This window comes from Balaenoptera physalus (genome assembly GCF_965194825.1).
Source record: "Balaenoptera physalus genome assembly, chromosome: 5".
NCBI classification, from domain to species: domain Eukaryota; kingdom Metazoa; phylum Chordata; class Mammalia; order Artiodactyla; family Balaenopteridae; genus Balaenoptera; species Balaenoptera physalus.
The window spans coordinates 14272822-14295772 of record NC_138884.1 but is presented as its reverse complement, the minus strand read 5'-3'; the positions used below and the strand labels follow the sequence as shown (position 1 = coordinate 14295772).

Below are 22951 nucleotides of genomic sequence, written 5' to 3'. Positions count from 1 at the left end.
GCCCTTTATTCCCATTGATTGAAGACAGAGTCTTTGGGAGAATTTCATGTATTGCCTAGATGAAAATAAACTGAAAAGAGTACATGACGAAAAGAGACAGAAAGAACTGAGGATGGTTTTTAGAGAGAAATCATCCTGAAAAGTGTATTGCCTAGTGGCTACTCGGTATTGAAAGCAGCAGCAAGTTCTCTGGGTGGCGGTCAAGGCGAATTTGAAAAAGGCTTTCCTCGAAGCCGCGTGAATATTGCAGGCCGGCCGAGGGATCCTTCCGAGCGAAGACGTGTTGGTGAGCTCTGATGCTAACGATAACGGGAGTATTAAATGAAGGTTACTATAGCAAGGTGCCTGCCCGGGGGAAGAATTCTGACCGCAAAAGAAATAGAGATCTCTGACTCTTGATCAAACAGATGGGCTGATGCTGACCTACATCAGTGATCCCGAGTTGATTAACCGAGATTAGGAGGCGAAAGTCGACAGCGCAGCCAACGAAACACTGCTGGGGATTTTTGTCTGGAGACAGAGGGGAGGGGAAAAAAAGAATAGGGGAGAAACAGACCCAGGGAGAGAAAACCTGCAGTTCCCACCGACAGGAGATCCGGTTTCCCCAGCTCGTCGCCCAGCCGCGCTTCCCGCCTCTGCTGCCTTCCCGGGCCAGGGTCCAGGGCCGACGCCCGCAGCCGCTCCTACAGGAGGCGCTGCAGATGTTTCCATCTCTGCAAGGTGTGAACTTGCATCGCCGCGGCCCCGCCGCTGGGAGGAAGCCGTGCAGTCGCGCCCGCCACGCAGCGCAGGGGCTGCTCAGGTCCCGCCCCGAGCGCGGGAGGCAGAGGCGAAGAGGGAAAACCCGAGGAGTGGAGAGCGACGAGGTTAGAGAGGCTTCGGTAAAGGAGCAGAGACGCGAAATAAAGGCACTAGCCACGAGGATCAGTACTGGGGACCAACGATCGAGGACGTGGGGGAAGAAACAAGTGGGGAAGGGCCCGCGAGATGACTTCTAAGGACTGGGGGGGAGTGATAGGGACGTGACAGCTGAAAGCAGGGAACGAATGAGAAGCCCTTGAGAGCGCCTAAGAAGGAAGGGACGACGGTCCGCGGAAGGGACTAATGCGCTAGAAAGCGCAAGTAGCGAGGGCAAGTGAGGGAGACAGGAGGCTGGCAGGGCGCGGCGGCCTTGCGGGCATCGCGTGGTGCGGCCCGAGCGGCGGCCGCGCGTCCTCAGGTCCCCAGCGCACGGGGTCGGCGCGGGAAGCAGCTTTCCGAGACCGGCCGGGGGCATCGATCGTCTCAGAGAAATCCCGGGAAGGCCTACAGGGGGGTCTCTGAGCTCAGATACAAAGATGACGAAGACCTTGCCCTGATTCGAGGGGCTCACGGAGGGCTCACGGAAAAGCGCTTCCCAAATAGTTAACAACGTCCCTTATTAAAAGGACCATCGGAACACAGAAGTGGGAGCACTTACCCCAGCCTGGGGGAGTTCAGGGGTTAGGAAAAAAGTTAAAGAAGGGCAGGAAGAACCATAGAAAGGCCTTGTAGGAGTTTTCAAGACAGAGGGACGTTCTGGTGTTGGCTGCAGTCAAGTTAATGAGTCTAATTTAAAGAGAAAGTGAGACAAGGGGTGCTGTGGCCCAGCAGAGCACGCAGAGGCCTGGGTGACCTTGATTCTCACTTCTCTCTTCCACGGGCATTAGCTGTCTACCATCGGGACAGTGACAAAGTCAAAGTAGATACGGCTTCCTACCCTCAAGGGGCTGGCCCTTTAAAAATCAATTAGCAATTTCAGTGGAGTCTGTAGAGCTTTGCTTGAGGTTCCAGGAGAAAAGAAAAAGGATGAATCTTCTTGACATCTTGGAGGATTGGAGAGGCACCCAGAAGAGGTGAGCTCAGAGGTGAAAGCAGAATTTTGAGGACAAGCCCTGGTTAACAAGATGAATTATTTTCTTCTTTATTTCCCAGGAGCATGAGGGTGGAGAGGGGGGTACACCAAAAGGGACCCACATGTAACATGCCTGGCACCTGGGAAAGCGCTCCAGAGACTATCCCAAAAGGACCCGACTAAATTGCTCCCCCGCCCCTTCTATAGCCCAGAGAAGCCCTGGGCTTCCTCATTAGTACAGTCTTGGGCTGAGCAAATGTGCCTCCCTGCCCCACCCTCCAGTCCTTGGACATGTGAGAAAACATTGAAACAAAGCCAGCTCCTTGGTTTGAGTAGGTCACACCTCTCTCTGTTGATAGCAAAATGGACACAGTGGAAGGATGAGGAGAGAGACACATACAACAAAATATTGGGAAAGTAGCCTCTTAGCCTATAGTGAACTCCTTAGGGTCGTTTTCAGAGTAAGGCTAAGTAGAAAAGATGCTTTGTCACAGCTTTGAACTCCCTTTCTGGAAATAGGAGTCATATAGACAGTCCAAAATAGTGTGTGTGCGCGGAGGGGAGTTTGGCTAGGTGCGTCACATGACACCATAATGCAAGGCAGGTTAGGAGGCAGTCTGGGTTTAGGACTTGGCAAAAAAAGGCTCTGAACTAAGTCCTTAGGAGCTGTCCTGGGATGCAGGTGGGAAGGAGCAATGAGGGATACATAGCATGTGGGAAACTATTTAGGCATGACAGCAAGTACAGAGTTTATTTCTTGGTCCTAAAATGTGGCCTATGTAACCACTTGCAAATTTTCCTCTTTTTGATTAGAAATATTTTCTGCTTCTCAAACACCCCTACTCCTCCCTTCACTCCTTGTGGTGGGGGGCAGGTTGTGAAAGCGTCTAAGTCACAAGCAATACACAAGAGATTGCTTTAAACCAATGAATGGAAGTGTTAGAAAATGGAGTACTGATTTGTGATAGGTAGAGAAGAGAACTTTTCAAAACAAAGAGATATTTTTTCAGATATTGAACCAGTCAGGCAGTGGTAAATGTTACTTGGAAGAAGGTTTAAGGGAAAAAAGCCAACAGCTCAGATGACCAGGGGAATAAAAAATGCATGTTATCATTGAATGAATCCACAGCTACAAATGTAGCAGGTTAATTTACTTCACCCTCCAAGAGAAACAATAAAAATTATATCCCCATTTTCTTACCATCCTTACAAGCATAGATAGAGTGACAATTTGGGGAAATGACGTGCTTTGGGGCCATTACTCTTCAGGACACACCTTCATATAACATTCTCTTGTCTCATTCCCTAACCTTCATGTGTGTTTAGTATTTGGATGAATTTGTCCAGGTGAGAGCAGAAATGAATTTCTATACAGGATAAGAGCATTCATGTCCAGTATCAGTTGAATCAGAGGAACAGAGCTGGCATTCTAAATGAAAATTATTCTAACCAGTTATCTCTTAAATCTATCACCTTGAATTAGAGCCTGATTCATGGCCATCTCCAAAGAATTCTCTCTCTCTGGAGCAAGTGTAAAATGGAAGAGTTTAGGAATCTCTAACACCATTACCGGCAAGTTTGACCAAGAATAGGAAGAGCAGGTGTAAGGTGACTGGCTGAAAATATGCACCCGAGGCAGGTGAAATTCGGCAGAAAGAACTCTGACCCTAGACTCAGGGAGACCTGTGACTCTGGTCTCTGTGGTGCTGAGGCTACGTTACCTTCAGCAGGCCATTTGATGTCTCTGAGAGCCCCAGTTTCTTTTGGTATGAATTTATGACTACACTCTCACTAACAACTTTATAAAAAACAAAATAAAGGTATCCTCTGAGTTCAAAAGGAAGGGACTAGAATTGTGGTTGATTTGAAGATTAGCTCCGAGGGTTTCACACCACTCAGAATCTCTACTATTTTCGAAGGAAACAATGAAGGCTATGAACAGGGTACCCTTGGAACTGTGGATGAAATAATTCGATGGCCAACGTAAGACTACAAAGCTGGTTGGCCCATTTGTAGCAAGAATGCCACTCTCACCTAGGGGACAAAGCTTCTTTTCCATGTTTCACTCTGAGATTCCACCAAGTTCTACGTTCTGTAAGGGCAGAGGCTCTGTATTATTTTTGTGTTTCTCTCATGGTTGTTAACCCCAGTCCTACTCTGCCATCAGCACCCAGGAAGTGCCCATTCATTGATGAAGACGAGAAGATGGGGGAAGATGAATAAGAGACAGTGGAGCAAGGGTTTGGAAGGAGTAAAAGAATTATTCACCAAAGGAAGTCCTGCTCTTTCATGAGATCGTTGCCTTCTAAATCATAAAATTTCTTTTCTCTGTGTTCTCGGATTACCATTATCAACACAAGGGAACAATTACTTTTTCAGTCTGGTGGCTGACTCTTCCTCAAAGTCAATGGCCCTCTAAACTCATGCTGAGTTATTACGGACTTCCTTTACCAAACTTAAACTAAGGGCATCGCGACACCCCGACTCTGTCCCCCTATTTCTCTTAGAGTTTGTGTAGCCTGAGAAAATTCGTGCTCCCTGCTTGTCACAAGCATTCCCTGGTTATGATTTTGGCTTCTCTCACGAGCCAGGAGGCAAAGGTCTTGTACCTCCTGGTCTGACGCCCTTATGCCTCCAAAGGCAGCTGGTGTCACTTTAGAGTTAAAATACCTCAGGCCTAGAGCATATTGTCCCAGGCCCCATAGGGTGAAAGCAGCAAAGTCAGGTTCATGGGCTCCAAGAAGCTAAATTGTCTGCTTCTTTCTTCTTGGAAAAATGACTGTGTCATAAAGAAGGCAAAAGGGGATTACTATAGCCAGTGTTTATTTCCATAGGCAATCTCAAAAAGCGGTCTATCAGAGACTCCTGTAGGTCAGTGTTTTTCATAATGTCCTTGGCTCCACTTGCATCGGATTCAGCTGGGAATGCTGTAGGAAGCTTCCTGGCATGATTCTTTGACCTACCAAATCAACATCTCTTGGGTTATAAGAAATTTTAGGGAAAAAAAAAATCCTGTATGTTTTTGCTAGGTTGTTTCCAGAAGCAGATACATGTTATTAAAGATGAAAAGAACTGACCTTCTACCTTCCTGATCCACTAGTGGCCCTATGTTTTCAGATCGCTCTTAGTTTTGTGGCCTTTAAGATACAAAGGCCACAAATGATGCCTACTCCTTCTTCAGATGCTACCTCATCCCCAGGTTGAGGACCCCCCCGCAATCCTAGTCCTTCCGCCACCAGCACCACAGAGCCAAGAGTTTGTAGGGGCAGAAAGGCAACAAGGATTGTGAGGGACTGTCTCTGGAAGAGAAAAATAAGTGGCTAGTGGCCTCAAAGAACAACTACCTCTTTTGGATTGGGAAATCCCAAGACAGCCACCTGAGATCCTAGCTCACACCTTCCTTCCTCATCCTGAGAATAGTTGGGCCTGGTGAACCTGCTGGCCATCAAAACACCACTTCCTTTATCAGATCACTTAACCCTTTAATCAGAGTTGTTAAAACTAAAAACAAAACCACAAAACTTATATTGGAGAGCATCTTGTTTTTCATGCCCTTGGGGGAAATTTCCGGTTTCCCTGAAGAAAAGTATGAACTTGCAGCGTGGGCCTAGGCTCCCTGAAGATTAGGCAGCAAGACCCACTTTTCTCTGCCTCTTGTTTTTGGAAGCAGGGCTGAAATAGCAAAAGGCACTCTGGAATGGACAGAGGCCCAAAATCTTTGCTCCAAAATGCTTAGTTGCGCTTTTCTGAAGGAGCGGCAGGACGGAAAGTCGTATACTTGTGTCTGAGCCCTGGATTGTGAGACAGTGCCCGTGCACGCTTTCCAATTAAAACTTCAACTCTCGGCCTCCACAGACAGAGAGCCTATAGAATATTTTAGCATAAGCGGGGGACGGAAGAACCGAGTCTCTGACTAGGAGAGGCGATCGCATCTTCCAGGGCAAGCGCTGGGCCGGAGGGTCGCGCAGCGCGCCCGCGAGGCCCCTGGCGCCGCAGGGCGGATGCGCCGGCGCCCCGGCCGCGCTTCACTGCTTCAGGTGCCTCCGCCCGTCGCGGACGACCCCGCGGCTCGCCCGCCGCCGCCAGCTTCCCCTCCCCGGGCATCGCCGGGCTTCAGCTTTGCGCGGCTCCTCTCCTCGCCGCGCCGGTTGCCGGGAGGGGCGGTGGGCGGTGGCGGCTCCCGCGGCGAAGCTGGGGGAGGAGAGGGGCCGGGGCCGGGCGCGGACGGGGAGGAGGCCGAGGTGGAGGAGGCCGGGGAGGGGTGATGATGGCGTTAAATGTGGCCGCGCAGCTCCCCGGGGAGCTGCCTGAAAGGAGAGCGCGCTCACCAGCTGACAGCGCGTGCTCCGCTCCAGACGCTCGGCACCGCGGCCAGGAGCCTCTGCCAGCCCCTCTATTGTCAGCCGTCCTCTAATTAAGAAACGCTCCCATTACGGCCAAGCACCTCCACGCTTCTCGGTTCCTGTCCTTTTCTTTCTCTTCCCCCGACTCCTCTCCTCCCCGGCCTCTTCCCCTGCGTCCCAGGGTTTAACCCGTTCTGCGCTCCGTTCGCCTTCTCTTGCTAGTGGCCCAGCAGAAGGGGAGGGACCTCCGTGGGCCGCGTCCGGCACTCTGCCCGACCTAGGGGTGACGATGAGCTGGTGAGGGCAGGGGTCAAAAGCAGCGAGGAAAACTTCACCTTGATTCCAGCTGCCTCCCAGCCCCCATCTCCCACCCCATCTCGCAACACCGACGGCAAGCGATCCAACGGCGAGAGGTCGCGTTTAACTCTCACTAGGACTTGCTGGGGTTTCCAGAGTGCAGCTGACAAGCCTAGATTGCAGTTGCCAAATGGGTCTGCTACTTTTCGTTTCCAACCCTAACTGGCCTCTGGAACTGCCAAGAGGAAGTTGGTCATCTCTTTCTTGAACTTTCAAATGAGCAGAGGGGAGAAGTAATTACAAGATATCCTTTTAATGACAGACTGCTTACTTGGCTCAGGTTTAATAAATCTCTAAAATCAATAGAAAGGCCTAATGAAAGCCTTGATCCTGCCTTGGTTAAGATTAAGGAAATGAACCACCCCCTTTTTTTTTCTGGTCAAGCTGGACCCCCCAGTGAACAAGGTACCATGGAGAAGTGTTTAAACTTGACAGTTGCCAAAAAGAAACTTCCTTCAGCTTTCTGTGAAATCAAATAAGTTTCAAAAAGTGTGGTGAGCCAAAATCCTCCACAAATAAAAGTGGTGGTGGGGTGGAAGACAGAATATAAAGCAAGCTGTTTAACGTATATAAAACTCTAGAAAGCACCAGCAGCCTGGCAAAAGACTAACCCGGTTTATCTATCTTCATTACTTTAAGAAATGCTGCCTCTTTGTTTGTTTGGGTGATATTAAGCATGCTTAACTTGCACACATAGTTGATTCCTTTGCTAGTATCTTGGATACTTGGATCTGACTTTGGAAGGTAGAAGCTAATTGCTAATAATGGAGAGAAAGGAACCAGTCAGCATGGCAGGAGTGGTCTGGCATATGGGGAATGAGCGCTCAGAAATACTCAATATTCAAGTTTCCAAAATATTAATGAGATTATAGCAACCTGCAGCTATATGTTACAGCTTGTTAATGGAGTGTAAGAGAGCGAGCTGCCAAACGTTTGTTATGCAAACTCCATAGCAGAACCTTAAAATGGAAATGTGATTGGACATCTCTTTCAAAGAAATGCCAGTGTTAAAAGAAAGTAATAGAATGAAGGAAAGAAAAGAAGAGAGGTGAAAGTCCTCATTTGAACTTTGAACACTTAATTTATCAGAAAGTAATTTGGCTTTTTTCTGCATATCTTGATGGGTCAGAAGAATTCATCCTCACTTTTCAATCAGTGTGATATAGAATTTCCAATCTGATATTCTGTATGGCTGCTCTTGAGAAGAAATGCAAAGTGACTCCATTGAATGAAGCTGGCATTTTCTCCAATTCGTATATAATGCCACTAACATTTAAAAGTATAAATATCTATCATTGTGGTACAAGGGGGGAAAAAAAACCCCTGAACATTTACATAGCTGTAGCTCCTAACTATTGATTTTCTTAGAGAAAATTCTGTGGGCACATTGACCTAGTGGGTGGGAGTGGTAAGCTCCAGTTCTGGATATTGACATTTTCTAGCTGTGTAATTTTGGGGCAAGTCAGGGGGAGTCGTTTTTTCATTTATAAAAGATGGGAAGGAAGAGCTTTGAAATGTCTACGAGTCCATGAAAAGAAAAGTAATAACTTGTAAGAGGCTTTTAACTCTGGTTAACACAAAAGGAGCATAAACTGTTTTGGAAAATGAAATATAGATTGTTTTCCTTGAGAAAAAATATCGCAGCTTTATTTTTCTTAGTCCTGTCCTTCCCCTACTCATTCGTTACAGGTAAAAGCATTCTAGGTCCTCTTCTCTCTCTCTATCCACACAAGCATGCAAACAAACCAAGCCAAATAACTGTAAAAAAATATGTGTGTGGGCATTCTGCAAGGTTGCTGTATGTCCCTGCCTGTTGAGTCTGCTTATTGAGAGCGAAATGGAAATGTGTTAGAAGCAATCGCTTGATTTATTCAGCAGCCCGAAGATTCCTGATGTTTATCGGGAGCACGGCAAACTCATTGGGTGCAAAAGGTTATCTGACAGGTGCATTGTTTCTGCCCCTGGAAAGCGTCACGAGCCGCCGCTCACCTCTCGCAGAGTGCTGGCGGAGGCTCTGGCTTCCCTTGGTCCTCGGCTTCAGGTGAAAGCCATGGATGCCTAGGTGGTCAGCTAATAGCTTCTTCCTCGGTTCCCTGCTCAAGACCAGAACTGTACTCCCTCACCCATAACTTTTTCCGCAAACCCAGTTTGTGGCGCTCTCCTTTTTTTCAAGGTGCTGGCGGGGAGAAAAGGACGCAGGAGCAATTAAACTAACCTTCTCTCGCTGCGCCCTCCCCCCCCAGCCCGCTTCCCTGTTCTCGCAATTTGTTATCTCAATGTAGACACAAAATACAAAGGATGTAGCTTAAAATCAACCTCTCAAATTCAGCGAAGTTTAGCCAGTGGAAATTCGCCCAATCTTTAGTTTAACAAATAGTTTTACTCTCACGTTTGCCAAAAACATTTTAGAAGGTCTGCTTTTTGATCTCTCCATACAAGTGCTGTATTGACTTTTTCAAAATCTATGATCCTGAGACCCAGAAAATACTTTTCCTGAGGACCCTGAGGTGAGAGTGGACACACTGTTTGTTAGTTTCTGTGACCGACTCAAAAATGTAGTTAAATGTTTTCTACATAGGCATTAAGTCAGAAGGACAAAATTAAAGCAAACATCATCTTCACTGGAAGAAGCAGAATTGTTTGGAAAGAAAAAACATGAGTGTAGCTCAATGATTTCCTAGGACAACTGCAGGAAATTGATTTCCTAGGACAACTGCTCATTGAGTCAATGAGCCCCGATACCCCTTTCCCCTCAAGTTCTTTTCCATTGTTCTCTTTTCCTCTCCCTGCCTCCCTCACTCCCCCCAAGAAAGAGGAGAGAAAGTGAGAGACAGAGGGAGGAAAGGAGAGAAAGCTTGTGTTGTGTATTTGAACTACAAGGAAAGCTTTCAGCTTGGCTAAAGTTTTTATGAAGTGAAATAGCTAATCCTGGTAAAGTTCACTACCCCTGGCTAGATCCTAAGAGATCTCAGTTTCTTGCAGAAATTGTTGGGAATGGTATAAGGAAGCATGGAAAGATCCTGGAGAGATTCTAGAGGCACAACTGTACTGCAAGTTTGGGAAAGGTTTTACCTCACAATTTAATTATTGACTTAAACACTTTTCTATATAGGATTTCTGGTACTACGTGAAGGCACAAGGTCTGTAACAGAATTTTTCTTCAAAACTCTTGGGTCACACAAATTTGCATTTCATAGAAGACAATCCAAATCTTCAAGGTCATTTTAAACTGTTTTTAATGCTTATATTAGAATGAAATAAGTAAGTGACAAATAGAAGTTATTTTCACGTTTATTTTTATCATTTGCAAAAGGAATACATAAAACAATGGCAGTTGGCTTTGCTAAATTAAAATAAAATGATCTCGAGTAGAAAACGTAAAAAAAAAACAAAAACAAAAAACGAATCAAGATAAGTAGAAATGGTAGTAAACACTCAATAATAAATAAGTTTTCTAATATTAACAAAGAATAAAATTGACCAAATGCTTTTGACACTACTAGATGTGGTTGTTTTATTTATTTTTTAAAAACAAACATTTGCAAAGAGCTTAAGGATAAGTGGCCGTGTTTAAAAAACAGAAACAAAACTGGTCTGCAGTTGGCAGTTGAGTTTGTCCCAGAGCCGCAGCAGTAGCGGCTGATAAAGTGCGTGCGCCAAGTTTCCTAAAAGACGCCAAGGTTCTCGCGGTCCGATATACATACTGGGTATGTTTATACGATATAGAAACCTCAAAGTTCCTTGCTTTCTGACAGTTCTATAGTCAAAAGTTACACACTTTGGAAGCATTAACTTTGCGTTTCATAATGCATTTTGGGAGACAACCTCGGAATACTCACTCTCCCACACGTGAGTGCGCGCAACACACAGGGATGGATGCCCAGGGTATAAAATAAATCAAACACAAACCAGCGACAGAGAAGAAGATGCGACGTTTTAGCAGCGTATTGGCAGCAGGGAACTAGAATAATGATGCTATGTACGAGTACATATAATTATACCTTATCTCTCTACAGGGGGAGCAGAATGTGGGAGGAAAGAACCCAACTTTAACAGCAAGCTTTCACCGAACAATACGGACGAGAGGGAGTTTGGAACAGCGGCGGCTTTTGCAAACCATCAAATGTAGCTGCCATCTGAAGCCAAGCCGTTGCTAAACAACGACCATCGCTTAGCAAAATTTAAAAGGGTGCGGGGATCTTTAACCGCGGGGCTTTCCGCGCCCTGGGAAAGGGTGATTTTGTTTCTGCCTCAGTTTTCCGGGTTTCTGTCACCTTCCTAACTCGCCTCATCCGAGTCACTGTAATGGGAATGGGGGGAAAACTCTCCGTCGCTTCTGTGGGACCGCGGCGACGTTTTGCTACTTTCTTCCTGCACTGGCTGCAGGATGGCCCCAGGCAGCGCAGGCGACAAGTTCTTTTGCGCCATCATCGCCGTCAGGGCGCTGTCCTCGAAAGTCGAGAAGTGCAGGGCTTCCAGCTGCATCGAGTATCCTCCGGCGGAGGCCGGGGCCGAAAAGCGAGTCCGGCAGCTTCCGGGCGGGGTCGGCCGCTGCCCGCCTCCCGAGGCTGGCGGCGTCCCCGCCGCGGTCGCGGTGCCCGCGCCTGCTTCGTAGGGGACGGCGGCGCGAAGTTGGTGGTGTCCGCTCTTGCATGATGCCGGCGGCGGCGGCGGCTGGTCCCCGCCGCTGGGCGTTTGAAGCAGCTCGGACAAGGCGTTAATGTAGATCTGGGCCATCTGCAGGGTCTCGTACTTGGACAGCTTCTTGTCGTTGTTGAAGGACGGGATAACGTTGCGAAGCTGGTCGAAGGCGTGGTTCAACCCGTGCATCCTGCGTCGCTCCCGGGCGTTGGCCGCCAGCCTCCTTTGCTTCTGCACCCCGTTCACCTGTTTGCTGGAAGGGGCGCGCTGGCGGCTGCAGCCCAGCTCGTCTGCCACCACCCCGCCTTTCAGCTTGCACAGCTGTTCCCGTACTTTCACCGGCCCCGGGCTCTTGCTGCTGCCACTGCCGCCGCTCCTTCTCACCAGCTCTCCCCGGCCGTCCGCCTCGTCCCGGGGCGCCGCGGCCTCGGAGGCACCCAGCTCTGGGGAATGGAGCAGGTACTGGGCGGCGCGTGCCGTGCAGATGCCCTGCAAAGTGGGAGCCAGCCAGGCGCGTGGGTCGGTGCTGTCCAGGAGGGACAGCTCGGCCGGATAGACAGGATGCTCTCTCGTCTGCAGGGTCGCAGGTGGCTGTGATGGCGGCGGCGGCTGCGGGACGTGGTGCGGCTGGGGATGGCGGTGGTGGTCCCCCAGCTCCTTCACTTCAGCCCACTCTTGTGCGTGCAGCAGGCGGGACATTGCACTGCAGAAGCTCGGAGGCGCAGGGTCGGAGGAGCCACTGGCAAACAAGCTCAACAACAACAAAAAACCCTTCCCGGGTCTCTACTGCAATGTCTTATTTTTTTTTCCTCCTCGACCCTCCCCCACCCACTCGGAGATCACACACCAGGTCGCGTGCAACGAAGCTTCTCCGGTTGCTGAAGGCGCTGCGCCCCTTTAAAAAGCGGCACGCGCCAGTGTGTCTCCCCCCGCTCCTCTCCCAGCCCCCTCCTCGCGCCGGTCGCGTGTCTGCTCAGCCAATGGAGGGCGCGGGCAGGCGCGTGCGAGCAGCCAATCAAAGAGTTCTTACACCCGGGGAAAAGTTCCTGCTAACCCAGCGCTCGGCTGCCCGCTCTAGGGTTTTTTTTTTTTTTTTTTTTTCCCCTCCCTGCTCCTTTCTTTTTCGTTCGTAAATTCATATGTTAATTGCGGGTTGTAATTTGACGCCGGTGTTGTATCACCCCCGCCAGTGGCTGGAGAGCGGGAGCGGATACGGAGCGGACTCTTGGCTGGAGGCCGAGTCGATTCGGGTCAGAAGTGCGCGGCCGCGGGCGGGCGAGCGGCTCCGGGCGAGGCTGGACGCACCTGGCGCGAGGAGGGCCCTCGGGGAGAGGATAGAAGCGCGCCTGCCCTTTGCTGTCTTCAAGCTGGGATCGCAGCTCCCACCGTTTGTGCCCACACATTTAAAATCTCTCATATATAATATGACATTACGTATACTTGTATATGCATGCATATAATACATGTATGTATCTAAAAATCTTTCATAGTCTATGTGTTAATAGATATAGAATTGCAAAATGACGTCCACTATTTAAAATCAAATCAATGTTACAATTTTTTTAAAAAAATGCTGTCTCCGAATACGTTTCTCATTTTTCATCTCTCGCTCTAGATCGACTTTATGTAGTGCTTTTCCTGATGGAAAGTAAAGCTCTGGTACAGTTATAGAATGTACCAAATTCCAGACTCCCTCGCCCCCAAATCCCCTCCGTCCCCTTTTCCCAGCACCCTGCGGCCAACTAGGATGGTAATCTGCAGAAAACTCTCCGCTGAGTAGTTTTAGGGCAGGGATATTTTACAGTTTCAGCAACCTAAGACTCCTTACTAAATGCGGAGCAAGAGGAGGGTGCCCAAAGAAAAATGAAAGGCACCTGCGTTCTGGGCAATTCTGACTGAACACACTCAAGGTACAGAAGTGCGGAGTTACCTACCCTTCTGACTCAGGAGCCCCAGGTTTAATACGGCGCAAGGCTTCTCCGGCAAACGCTGAGAAACCACAGCCTAACTCCCTCCACCCCAGATCTGTTCAGTTAGGGTGTGCTTTCCCCACCGTCCCCCGCGCCATGGCCACGGGCCGGAGCGCTGAAACCCGGGAGGTCCCGGGCGAAGCTGGGACGCTGTCTCCCGAGGGAGCACCACCCTCCCCCCACCCCCCGCCCCCCGCCTGCAGGGGAGTGGAGGGGGAGGAGCTGGGGGGAGTCACAGCAAAAAGCCAATCAGAAACGCCCTGGCCCCGGGCACGCACCTGCTGGCGCCCAACCCCGCTCCGCCTCGGGGCGCTCTCCTGCACCTTACCTGCGGCGCGGCAGTGGGACGCTAGCAGCTGCTTATGTGCTGCTTTCTGCTTCAGCGGTGGCCGCCGTCCCTAAAGGAGTTTTGTCCTCTGGAAAAGATAAAGAAACGCCAGCAGAGAGAGCTCCTTGGAACCTGGTTTTGCAGTGCCCAGAAACGACTGAAAGTTGTTCTTGCTAGTATTCGCAGGGACTTGACCTAACCTGCCATTTACAACTCCTTGGGCAAAAGAATCTCTGGGACTAGACTGGATTTAGTTTTAGATAGACTATATATATATATCTTCTATAGCTTTATGGAGATGGACCGTGTGTGTGTGTGTGTGTGTGTGTGTGTGTGGTCCATGGTGAAATACATTTCTTTTGGCCTGAGAATAAACAGGAAGCTCTTTTTCTTCACCCTCCCTTGTCTTTCCTTCTTTTCCATCAGGTGGGCAGAAGAAGCTAGGCATCTGAGCTGGGGTGGAACACGGGGCCCAGGGCATGGGATTGGAGCCTGGGTAGCATGAAGAGGGTGTCTCTGCAGAGACTTCCTGTCACGGGATGTCAGACACTACGTAATGTGTTTGTAGGGGCTGGATGGTGGCAGAAGCCCCTGAGTAGAGGGTATGGCAGTAGCCCCTGAGTATAGGGTATGGCAGTTTAAGCAGAAGGAGGAGGGCTTCTCTGTGTGTGGAGAGCTGGATTAGTTACGTACAGAAGGACTAATGAAAAAAATAAGCATTTGAGGAAAATAGGAGTAAGGTTTCTCACTGTCAGAGAAGGGAGTTACAAATATGGAAATGGACAAAACTGTAATGTTGAATTTGAATTGGAGATTTTGATATCAATTTATGGTGTTCAATATGTAAAATAGATGATATAGGAATAAACATAGATTATAAATGTGGAGTGGGTGTGCATTCCTACATATATTCCCTAGCTCTTTTCGTTCTCAGGGCTTGGGTTCAGCAATGAGCATATCTAGGTCTCAGATTTTAGTTTCCAAATAAATTGCCCACTAAAAAAGATGCAGGGTTCCTGAAAAAATGGGCTAATTCTAGGGATGGTAGCAATGTTAATTTCCTGACTTTGATGGCTTTATTGTGGTCATGTAAGAAAAGAGAATGTTCTCCTTTTTAGGCAATACTCACTAAAATATTCAGCTTATTCTCAAATAGTATAGTAGAAAATTTCCTTGTATTGTGCTTGCAACTTTTCTGTAAGTTTGAGATTGTCTCAAATAAAAAGTAAACAAACCAAATAGGCACATTTAGTTTGTTCTTTACATGTCTAGAGCTACCAATTCATGTCTAGCCAAGCATTATACAAGTGTTGAAGCTGTTGTTATCGCTGAAACTTTAAGTTAAATGTTGCTCTGCCCAGCCACAGTAGAGTATGTGTCCAATGGGTTTATGAATTCTTGGGTTTTAATGACTATTCAATTCGTAAGAAGTCAAAAAATATTTCTCAAGAGGTGCCGAGAGGGACTTCCCTGGTGTTCCAGTGGTTAAGAATCCGCCTTCCAATGCAGGGGATGCGGGTTCGAGCCCTGGTCAGGGAACTAAGATCCCACTTGCTGCGGGGCAACTAAGCCCGTGGGTTCTAAAGCCCGTGCGCCGCAACTACTGAGCCTGCACGCTCTGGAGCCCACGCCCTACAACTAGAGAGACTGCCGTGTGCCGTAACAAAGGCCTGCTCACCGCAACTAAGACCTGATACAGCCAAATAAATAAATAAATAAATACTTTTAAAAAGAGGTGCTAAAAATTGAATATTAACTTGAAATGCCTTCTTCTACAGGTTATTTAAAATAAAAATGTCAAAGTCATGATGAATTCTCCTAAGCAGTGTTCTGATCAGGTTACAAACACTAAAAAAAAAAAAAAAAAAAAAAAAAAATGAACCAGCCAACCAAACAAAACCAAAAAACCCCCCAAAAGTTTTGTTTTCACCATTGTTTGTAGTCTTACCTTAACAACTGGCAATTATGAGAAAGTATTAAGCATTTGTCCTATCTTTCCTATGTGAATGGTACTTCAGAGTAATCAGATGGTCTTGCCTTAGTTCATCAGGAAAATTTCTTTTCAGAATAATCCCATCTAATCAGGACAGAAGAAATAAAAGACAGACAAACCAACATTTTGCAACCCCTAATGAAAATTTTTATTTAAGCAATCATTAACAATGAATGAAACAATTAGATCAAAGTTTGTTGGGGGAATTTGACCACGGAAGGATCAGTTTGTCACCACTGGAACCCATTCATCAATCTTCACATCATTTAGAGTGGAAGACACTGATATTATGTGCTTCCTGATTTTTCATGCATTATGAAGTACTCAGACTCCTATGAAGTATTCTTTAAAAAAAGAAGAAAATAAATCTGAATTTAAAATACGGGGGATACCGTATTAAGTTAAATCACGAGAATGCAAGAAGACAAAGCCACATCATGTAACATTTTATAGAACAAATGTTCAGTTTCACCAAGTCTGTGACATGAAGAAAGAAGGAGGGAGGTGAGGAAGGATTGCTCTTGATTAAGATAGTCTCAAGATATAACACCAAAAGCAATGTGCAGACCTTGTTTGGATTCGGATTCGATACTAAAAGGATTGTTTTTTAAAGGCAGTTGATGAAATGTGACTATAAATTCAGTATTAGGTGATACCAATGAGTTACTGTTAATTTTTTCTAGGTATGATAAAGGCAATGTGGTTATCTAAAAAGCTGTCCATACCTTCAGAGTCACATTTAGATAGATATAGGGGTGAAATAACATGTTTGTGATTTGCTTTGAAATACTTTATTAGCAAGATCAACACTATGAAAAAGGAAAAATGAAGCAAATGTACAAAAATCTTGATGATCGCTAGATATGGGTCATGACCATTAGCTCTACATGCACATGAAAATTTCATAATAAAAACTTGTTAAAAATTCAGTGGCATCTCACTGTATCATATATCAACCACATAGTTCAGCATTTAAATCCCAGTTATCTGGTCCTAACCTATGTTTCTAGCCTGAGATTTCATTATTCCTTTTGCACAGTTTCTCATATTGTATTTCAAGGATTATCTATGTGCATACGAATCACTTGGGATATTCGTTACATAGATAGATTCCTGGGCCCCTGCTAAATCTACCAAATCAATTTTGTGAAAGGGACCCAGGACTGGTATTTCAAATAAGCACCCCAAGAGATGTCTCACTTTGAGAACTATTTTTCTAGAAGTTTTCCTGTGCTTTATTCAGCTATTTTATAGTTCTCAGAACTTGTAATTTCTGTCACCACAAATATGCCAATCCAGACACCTGTTATCCAGTCCTACTTACTAAAATGTAACCTAAGTTTCAAAGTCTAGACTAAATGCTTCCTTCTCTAAGAATTCTTCTCTTGTCACCTCTGGAACCACCATTTATCCTTCAGCAAGGAGGTGAAAGCAAGGTGTCTTTGGGTCTACTACTACACTAATGGCTTGTTAGAGAAGTTCAAATTTGCATTCGTTATAGTTCCTAAATTTGCCTAGGTTCATTGACCATAGTATCTATATCAGTTATCTATTGCTGCATAATAAATCCCTCCCCCCAGGCTTAGTGGTTTAAACAACAAACATCTATTACCTCACAATTTCTGTGGGTAGGAGATTCTGGGGCTGCTTACTTGGGTGGTTCTAGCTCAAGGTTTCTCAAGAGGTTTTAGTGGAGAGGTCAGCTCAGGTTTTAGCATCTGAAGGCTTGACTGGGACTGGAGGAACCGCCTCCCAGAGGGTTTATTCAAATGGCTGGAGAGTTGGCGCTGGCTGTCGGCAGGAGGCCTAAGTTTCCTGCCCTGTGGATCTTTCCAGACGGCTGTTCACGTGTCCTATGGCATATGGGCACCTTGCTTATCGAGAGGGAATGATTCAAGAGAGAAAGATGAAAGCTGTACTATCTTTTAGACTTACATTCAGAAGACACATTCTGTCATTTCTACCGTATTCTAGTTATTAGAGGTGAGTTACTAAGTCAAGACCACACCTAATGACAGAGTAATTAGGCCTGGAAGTATGAATTGTGGACAGTACGTTAAAACTACCGCCATATTCCTCTGTTTCATGTTAATTTCCCTGTTTCCTTTGCAAACTTTAATTCCTCTTTATTTAACTAAGAAGGGAGGAGGCATTTTCAGTAATGTGAGATAAATGTAGCAGAGGCTCTAAAAGTTGTATGTGAAGGTTAAAGTAGCTGAACCAATTTAGCAAATCATGAGTGAAAAGTCAGACTTTCTGTTTCTGAAGCTATTTCTAATGGCATTTGTTCCAAAATTTGTAAGTCAACTATCTAGACTCTCCACAGAAACCACATTAATGCAGCTAATTTGCATTAACTTTCCTTTCTTCTCATTTTTGTGATATCTCTTTATTTCAAAGTCACATTTGTGAATTTGTTTTAATTTATATAGCTATGTTCTGAGCATTTCTGTAATGATTATTAGTGATGGTTAGGGATAGTGGTATGCTGGTAAATGTATGACAATTGGCTCTCTGAAAAAAAAATGCATGTATACTTAATTAAGTTTATTAAAAATTTTATTGATATGAAACATGTGTGGCACACAATTTATAAATAGTAATATTTGATATTTTTATTGTAAATTCCCTATAGCCATTGATTCTCACAGAATACTTTCATTGATTTTTGTCATTCTTGTATCTATAACTAACTAATGGTTTCACTGATGAAAAAATATAGTTCCTACAGAGATGCTGATTGATATTTTCATTTACCGTTAATGAATAAGATGAAAGTGAAATGATAATGAGGATGCGTATTGGAATTCACTTGAGAGTTAATGACGTGAGCAACTTTTTTGCTGACTAGGATAATGATTTTCAAATACAGGAAGAATATGTGCTCAATTTTTCTTATTCCTAATTATTTGTTATTCACAGTGAAATGGCTACAGACATGGACAAAGTTTTAAGTTTAATCTGCATTATTAACATTTTCTCTATCACTTTAAGCCTAGACAAGAAAACAATAAATTAAGCCTTGATTTTGGCATTTGCCAATTTCTGTTGGTGTAGATTCACCTGTTGCTAAATCAATGGATATATTTGTGCATTGACCATATCTTAATTGATCTCCTTTTCAAATTTTAACATAGTTAAAAATATTCTTTGCAAAATTTTCTTTTCCCTTGAGTTGAGGACACTATCTTCTTCTCCCTTATTTCTCCCTAATTCTCAGGTTGTTCCTTCTTAATTTCTCTTAAGGAAAATTTTCCCTCTAGTTGGTTTGGGATCATGCTTTTATTTACTTACTCTACATATATCATCTATATGCCAGTCATTACCAAATTCTTATCTATCGCCAGGTCCTTTTACATGGTTTCCATTGCTCTTAATATAAACACAAACATTAACAACCAGCACTAATCTGAGGGATCAGGGAATGTTTCCTCAAGAAGTAAGACCTGAAAGTTGAATAGGGGGTAGCTAAAGAAAGAGAGAATGATGAAGAGCTATTATAACAACAATGTCAAGAACAGCAATAGCAATAAAGGATCTTTGACCATGGACTGAAGAGCCCTGCTTTACTGGGCCCTCCCTATCTCTTCTGCCTCGCCTCTCCTCCTCTTCTACTCTCCTATGGTGTTTTAGCCAATCGGTCTTCTTTTCTTTGCTCATATGTATCCAACATCTTCCCATCTCAGGGCCTTCACACAGCTGTCTATTATACTCTTCCTTTCTTGCCTGGCTCCTCTTTGTCTAGCTACCTCCTGTTTGACTTTTAGATCTTGCTTTCTAAGGAAGCATTTTCTGATCCCCCAGATTAAGGTTGGTTCCCTCTTTTACACTTTTATGGTACCTTATATTTGTTTCCTTTAGTATTGAAAATCATTATCAAACAACACTTTGTGTAACTATTTATTTAATGTTGATCTCCCCTCTGTCACCCCCTGTCCCTGCCAGTGAGGCTATTCTGTTCAGTGTCGGGGCAGTTGAAAAGGAAGCTGGATGGCTTCCAGTGGATGAGTCATTTATATCACCTGGTTGTCCCATGCTTCCCCTGTGGTAGTTGGACTCTGGTGGCACTGGTACAGGACATAAAGATCTGCACATTTTGTGTTCACTCCCGAAGGTCCATCTACATGATTCCTCCTCATATCTCCTTGTCTCTACTCTTCCAGTCTTAGTCGCTACAAGTCCCTGATTCACAAGCCACTGCCCGGGAATCTGGGTGCATACTTACCTTAGGCCATTCCTTTCTTCATTGACACCTGATGGTAACGTGAGCGATGCAGGACTTCCCCTCAACACTGTCTTTCAGGGATTCTCTGAGACAAGCTGTAGGGCAACAGCAGCCTATTTTCAGCTTGCAGAAATATCAAGTCACCTTATCCATGAACCAGGCTTCAGTTCTTCCTTCTTTGTTACCTGCTCCTTTTCTGTTAGCTCACTAAAGATGAGACATTGATGTAACTGAGTAACGTAAGGGTCTGGGACACCTGTTCATATAACTTACTTATGCTCTCCTGAACTTGCTTGGGTCTGATCCAGAATGTACTATTTCCACAATATGATGGATGGCTACTATGCCCTCCTCATTCCCCCTTCCCCCTCCCCCCCACCCACCTTGTGATTTATGTGATATCCAGATCGAGGTGAGTAGCCCCAGCTGCACGGTCACTTAATACCCCTTGGTGAGGAGTTCAGTCCAGTAGCATCCAGGATCTGTTTGGAATGGTGACTAGTTCTCTGCTTCAGATGGCATAGCCTTGTTCCAAGCCCTTAGAGGTCTGTGCTGTGACTTTTCTATTGGGGCTTGCAAAAGGCTCTAAATGGCAACCTTATATTCCACAAATACCTCTAGCACCAAGGGATCTGCTGAATCACATGATCTTAGGGACCAGGATGCTTGTTCCACAACTTACCTCTGTTGCAAAGCCCCACTCAAAACTACATGCTTCTGAGTCAACTGCCAACTGATAAATAAGTCAGAGCTGTATTTCTAAATGTGGCATGTTCCTTCTCCAAAATCCAAAAAGGACTACAAGGCATTATGCTTTTCTTAGTGATAAAAGGTATGAGGAGTAATGACTTGCTGGTTTCTTTGGGCATGTCTTAGCATGTCACAAACTTCTGAAATTCTAAAAACATCCATTTGGCAGGATCCTGCATCTTTATAATATGCCTCACAAGGGCATTTCTTACAAAGCTACTTTCTGCTTGCCAGCTCCAATTAACGTGATGTCGTCAGTAGAATGGACCACTATGAGGTTCTGCAGAAGTTCCAGGTAAACAAGGTCCGTTTATCACAAGAATGTTAACATGACACTGGGTCAAGATTATGAATGTGCTGTGATTCATGCCAAGTGAATGTGAACCGCTTTTTATCATCCTTCCTGGTGAATCCTCCAGATCAATAGCTGCATAATAAGTGCAACAGTTGCCTGGCAGCTGAGATTGGGGCTCCCACTTGGTTAGGTTCACAGTAGTCTACTGTCGTCTGCTGTGATCCATCTGATTTTTGCAGGTGTTGGAGTGGCAAATTAAATAGGGACATGATGGAGACCACTCCTCTACCATCTGGTGGTGCACACTTTTGAGAGTGATACTAAATCTCCATAGTTCCACCCAATGTGCGGCGTTTTCCTGATTTACTATCTTGGAGGGAGTGTACTTTCAGAAGCTTTCACTTGGCCCCTTCTTCCACTGTGGACTTTAATCCAAGGTTTAGGGAGCAAATGTAACAGTTTATAACTGTTGCTAAAAATATCCATCTAACGTGCACTTAGGAAGTGGAGAAATGGCCATAGTCTTTGTACCCACTGGACCCCTTTCAGGTTAACTTGGGCAGCTTCTATTTACCCACTTGGCTTTGAAATGCTCCCACTGTAAGGAAGACCTATGATAGCATTTTGGTTCTTCTGGTATCAGTGTCAGCTCACATGTTTTATTCAACAAAACTTTTAATGTTCTGTGCATTTTTCTTTCTTCGGTATATTACATTGTATTTCCCAGGTTTAGGTCCATTTCAAAAGAACCTATTTCCTAGTTTAGGTCCATTTTCAAAAGAATCGGAGGGTACTTCAGGGAAGAACTGGTATTCCTTTCCATTGATTGGCTCAAACTTGGTCAAGTGTAGAAACTAGGAAAAGATTAGTGATTTTTTAATTTTCATGTCTGGCATCAATCTTTGACCTACCTACTTTTGGTCTTTTCTGTTATATAGATCAAGCAATACCATTGTTAGCTACCTACATTCATTTCCTATTGTTAATACAACAGATATTTTGGTCAGAGTTATCCAGGGAAACAGAATCAATAGGAGATTCTATATAAATTTATGAATTTGAAGGAATTTGGCTTATGAGTTTGTGGCAGATGACAAGTCTGAAATCTGTAGAGCAAGCCAGCAGCCTGGAAACTCAGGCAGGAGCTCATGCTGTGGGCTTGAGGCAGAATTTCTTCTTCTCTGGAAAACCTCCATTTTTGTTCTTCAGGCCTCCAACAAATTGGATGAGGCCCACCTGCATTACTGAGGGCAAAATCCTTCACTTAAAGAATTACAAACTGATTGTAGATATTAACAAAATACCTTCACAACAGCACCTAGATTAGTGTTTGAGTGAACAACTGGCTATGATAGCCTAGCCAAGTTGATAAATACAACTAACCCTCACCACAAATTACTACAAACATAGTGGTTTGAAACTGTACAAACGTATTACTTCAGAGTTCTGGAAGTTAAATATTTGAAATCAGTTCTGCTGGGCCCAAGTCAAGGTGTCAGTAGAGCCATACTCTTTCTCACGCCTCTAGGGGAGAACCCATTTCTTTGCCTTTTCAGTTTCTAGAAGCTGCCTGCCCATCTTAGCTCATGGCCTTTTTCGCCATCTTCAAAGCCGGCATCATAGCGTCTTTAAATCTCTTTCTCTCTGACCTCTGCTTCTGTTGTCACTTCCCCTTATTTGATTCTGCCTCCTGCCTCCTTTACCTGACAAAGGACCTTGTTATTATTCTGGGCACACCCAGCTAATCCAGCATAATCTCTCCATCCCAAGATTCTTAATTTAATCACATTGCAAGTCCCTTTTGCCTTGTAAGGTACTATATTCACAGGTTCCAGGAAATTAGGATGTGGACCTCTTTGGAAGGACCATTATTCATCTACAAAACTATCCACCTATTGTGTCCCTGGAAACGCTGTGGTCTATTAGTTATTGCCACAGATCCCTGGGGGGTCAGGATCTCCGATTTCCATTCTGGCTTTGCTTCCCCATATAGTAGTTACATCCACCTTGACTTTGACAGTTAAGTGGCAACACCTGGCCTCTACTATTCCAGAATCCTCTCATTTTGTTGACACTGATGAGCTCATTCTATGGCAGCGTTCCTGAGGGTACACCCCAGCTTGAAAAGGACAGATTCACGGCATTTTCTCAACAATGCATTATTCCCACATTAGCA

General features: G+C 45.3%; 1 protein-coding gene across 1 annotated transcript; it reads right to left on the bottom strand.

Annotated features, from left to right (window-relative positions):
• Nucleotides 1–6453: 6453 nt before the first annotated feature.
• ATOH1 (atonal bHLH transcription factor 1) lies at nucleotides 6454–13267 on the bottom strand. The gene has a single exon (XM_082464065.1). It carries the CDS (start codon nucleotides 11911–11913, stop codon nucleotides 10852–10854), a length of 1062 nt encoding a protein of 353 aa, XP_082320191.1. The 5' UTR covers nucleotides 11914–13267; the 3' UTR covers nucleotides 6454–10851.
• Nucleotides 13268–22951: the final 9684 nt, after the last annotated feature.

Excerpts from the sequence above, each read along its gene's own strand:
- ATOH1 (XM_082464065.1), bottom strand. The coding sequence starts at position 11,913 with ATGTCCCGCCTGCTGCACGCACAAGAGTGGGCTGAAGTGAAGGAGCTG.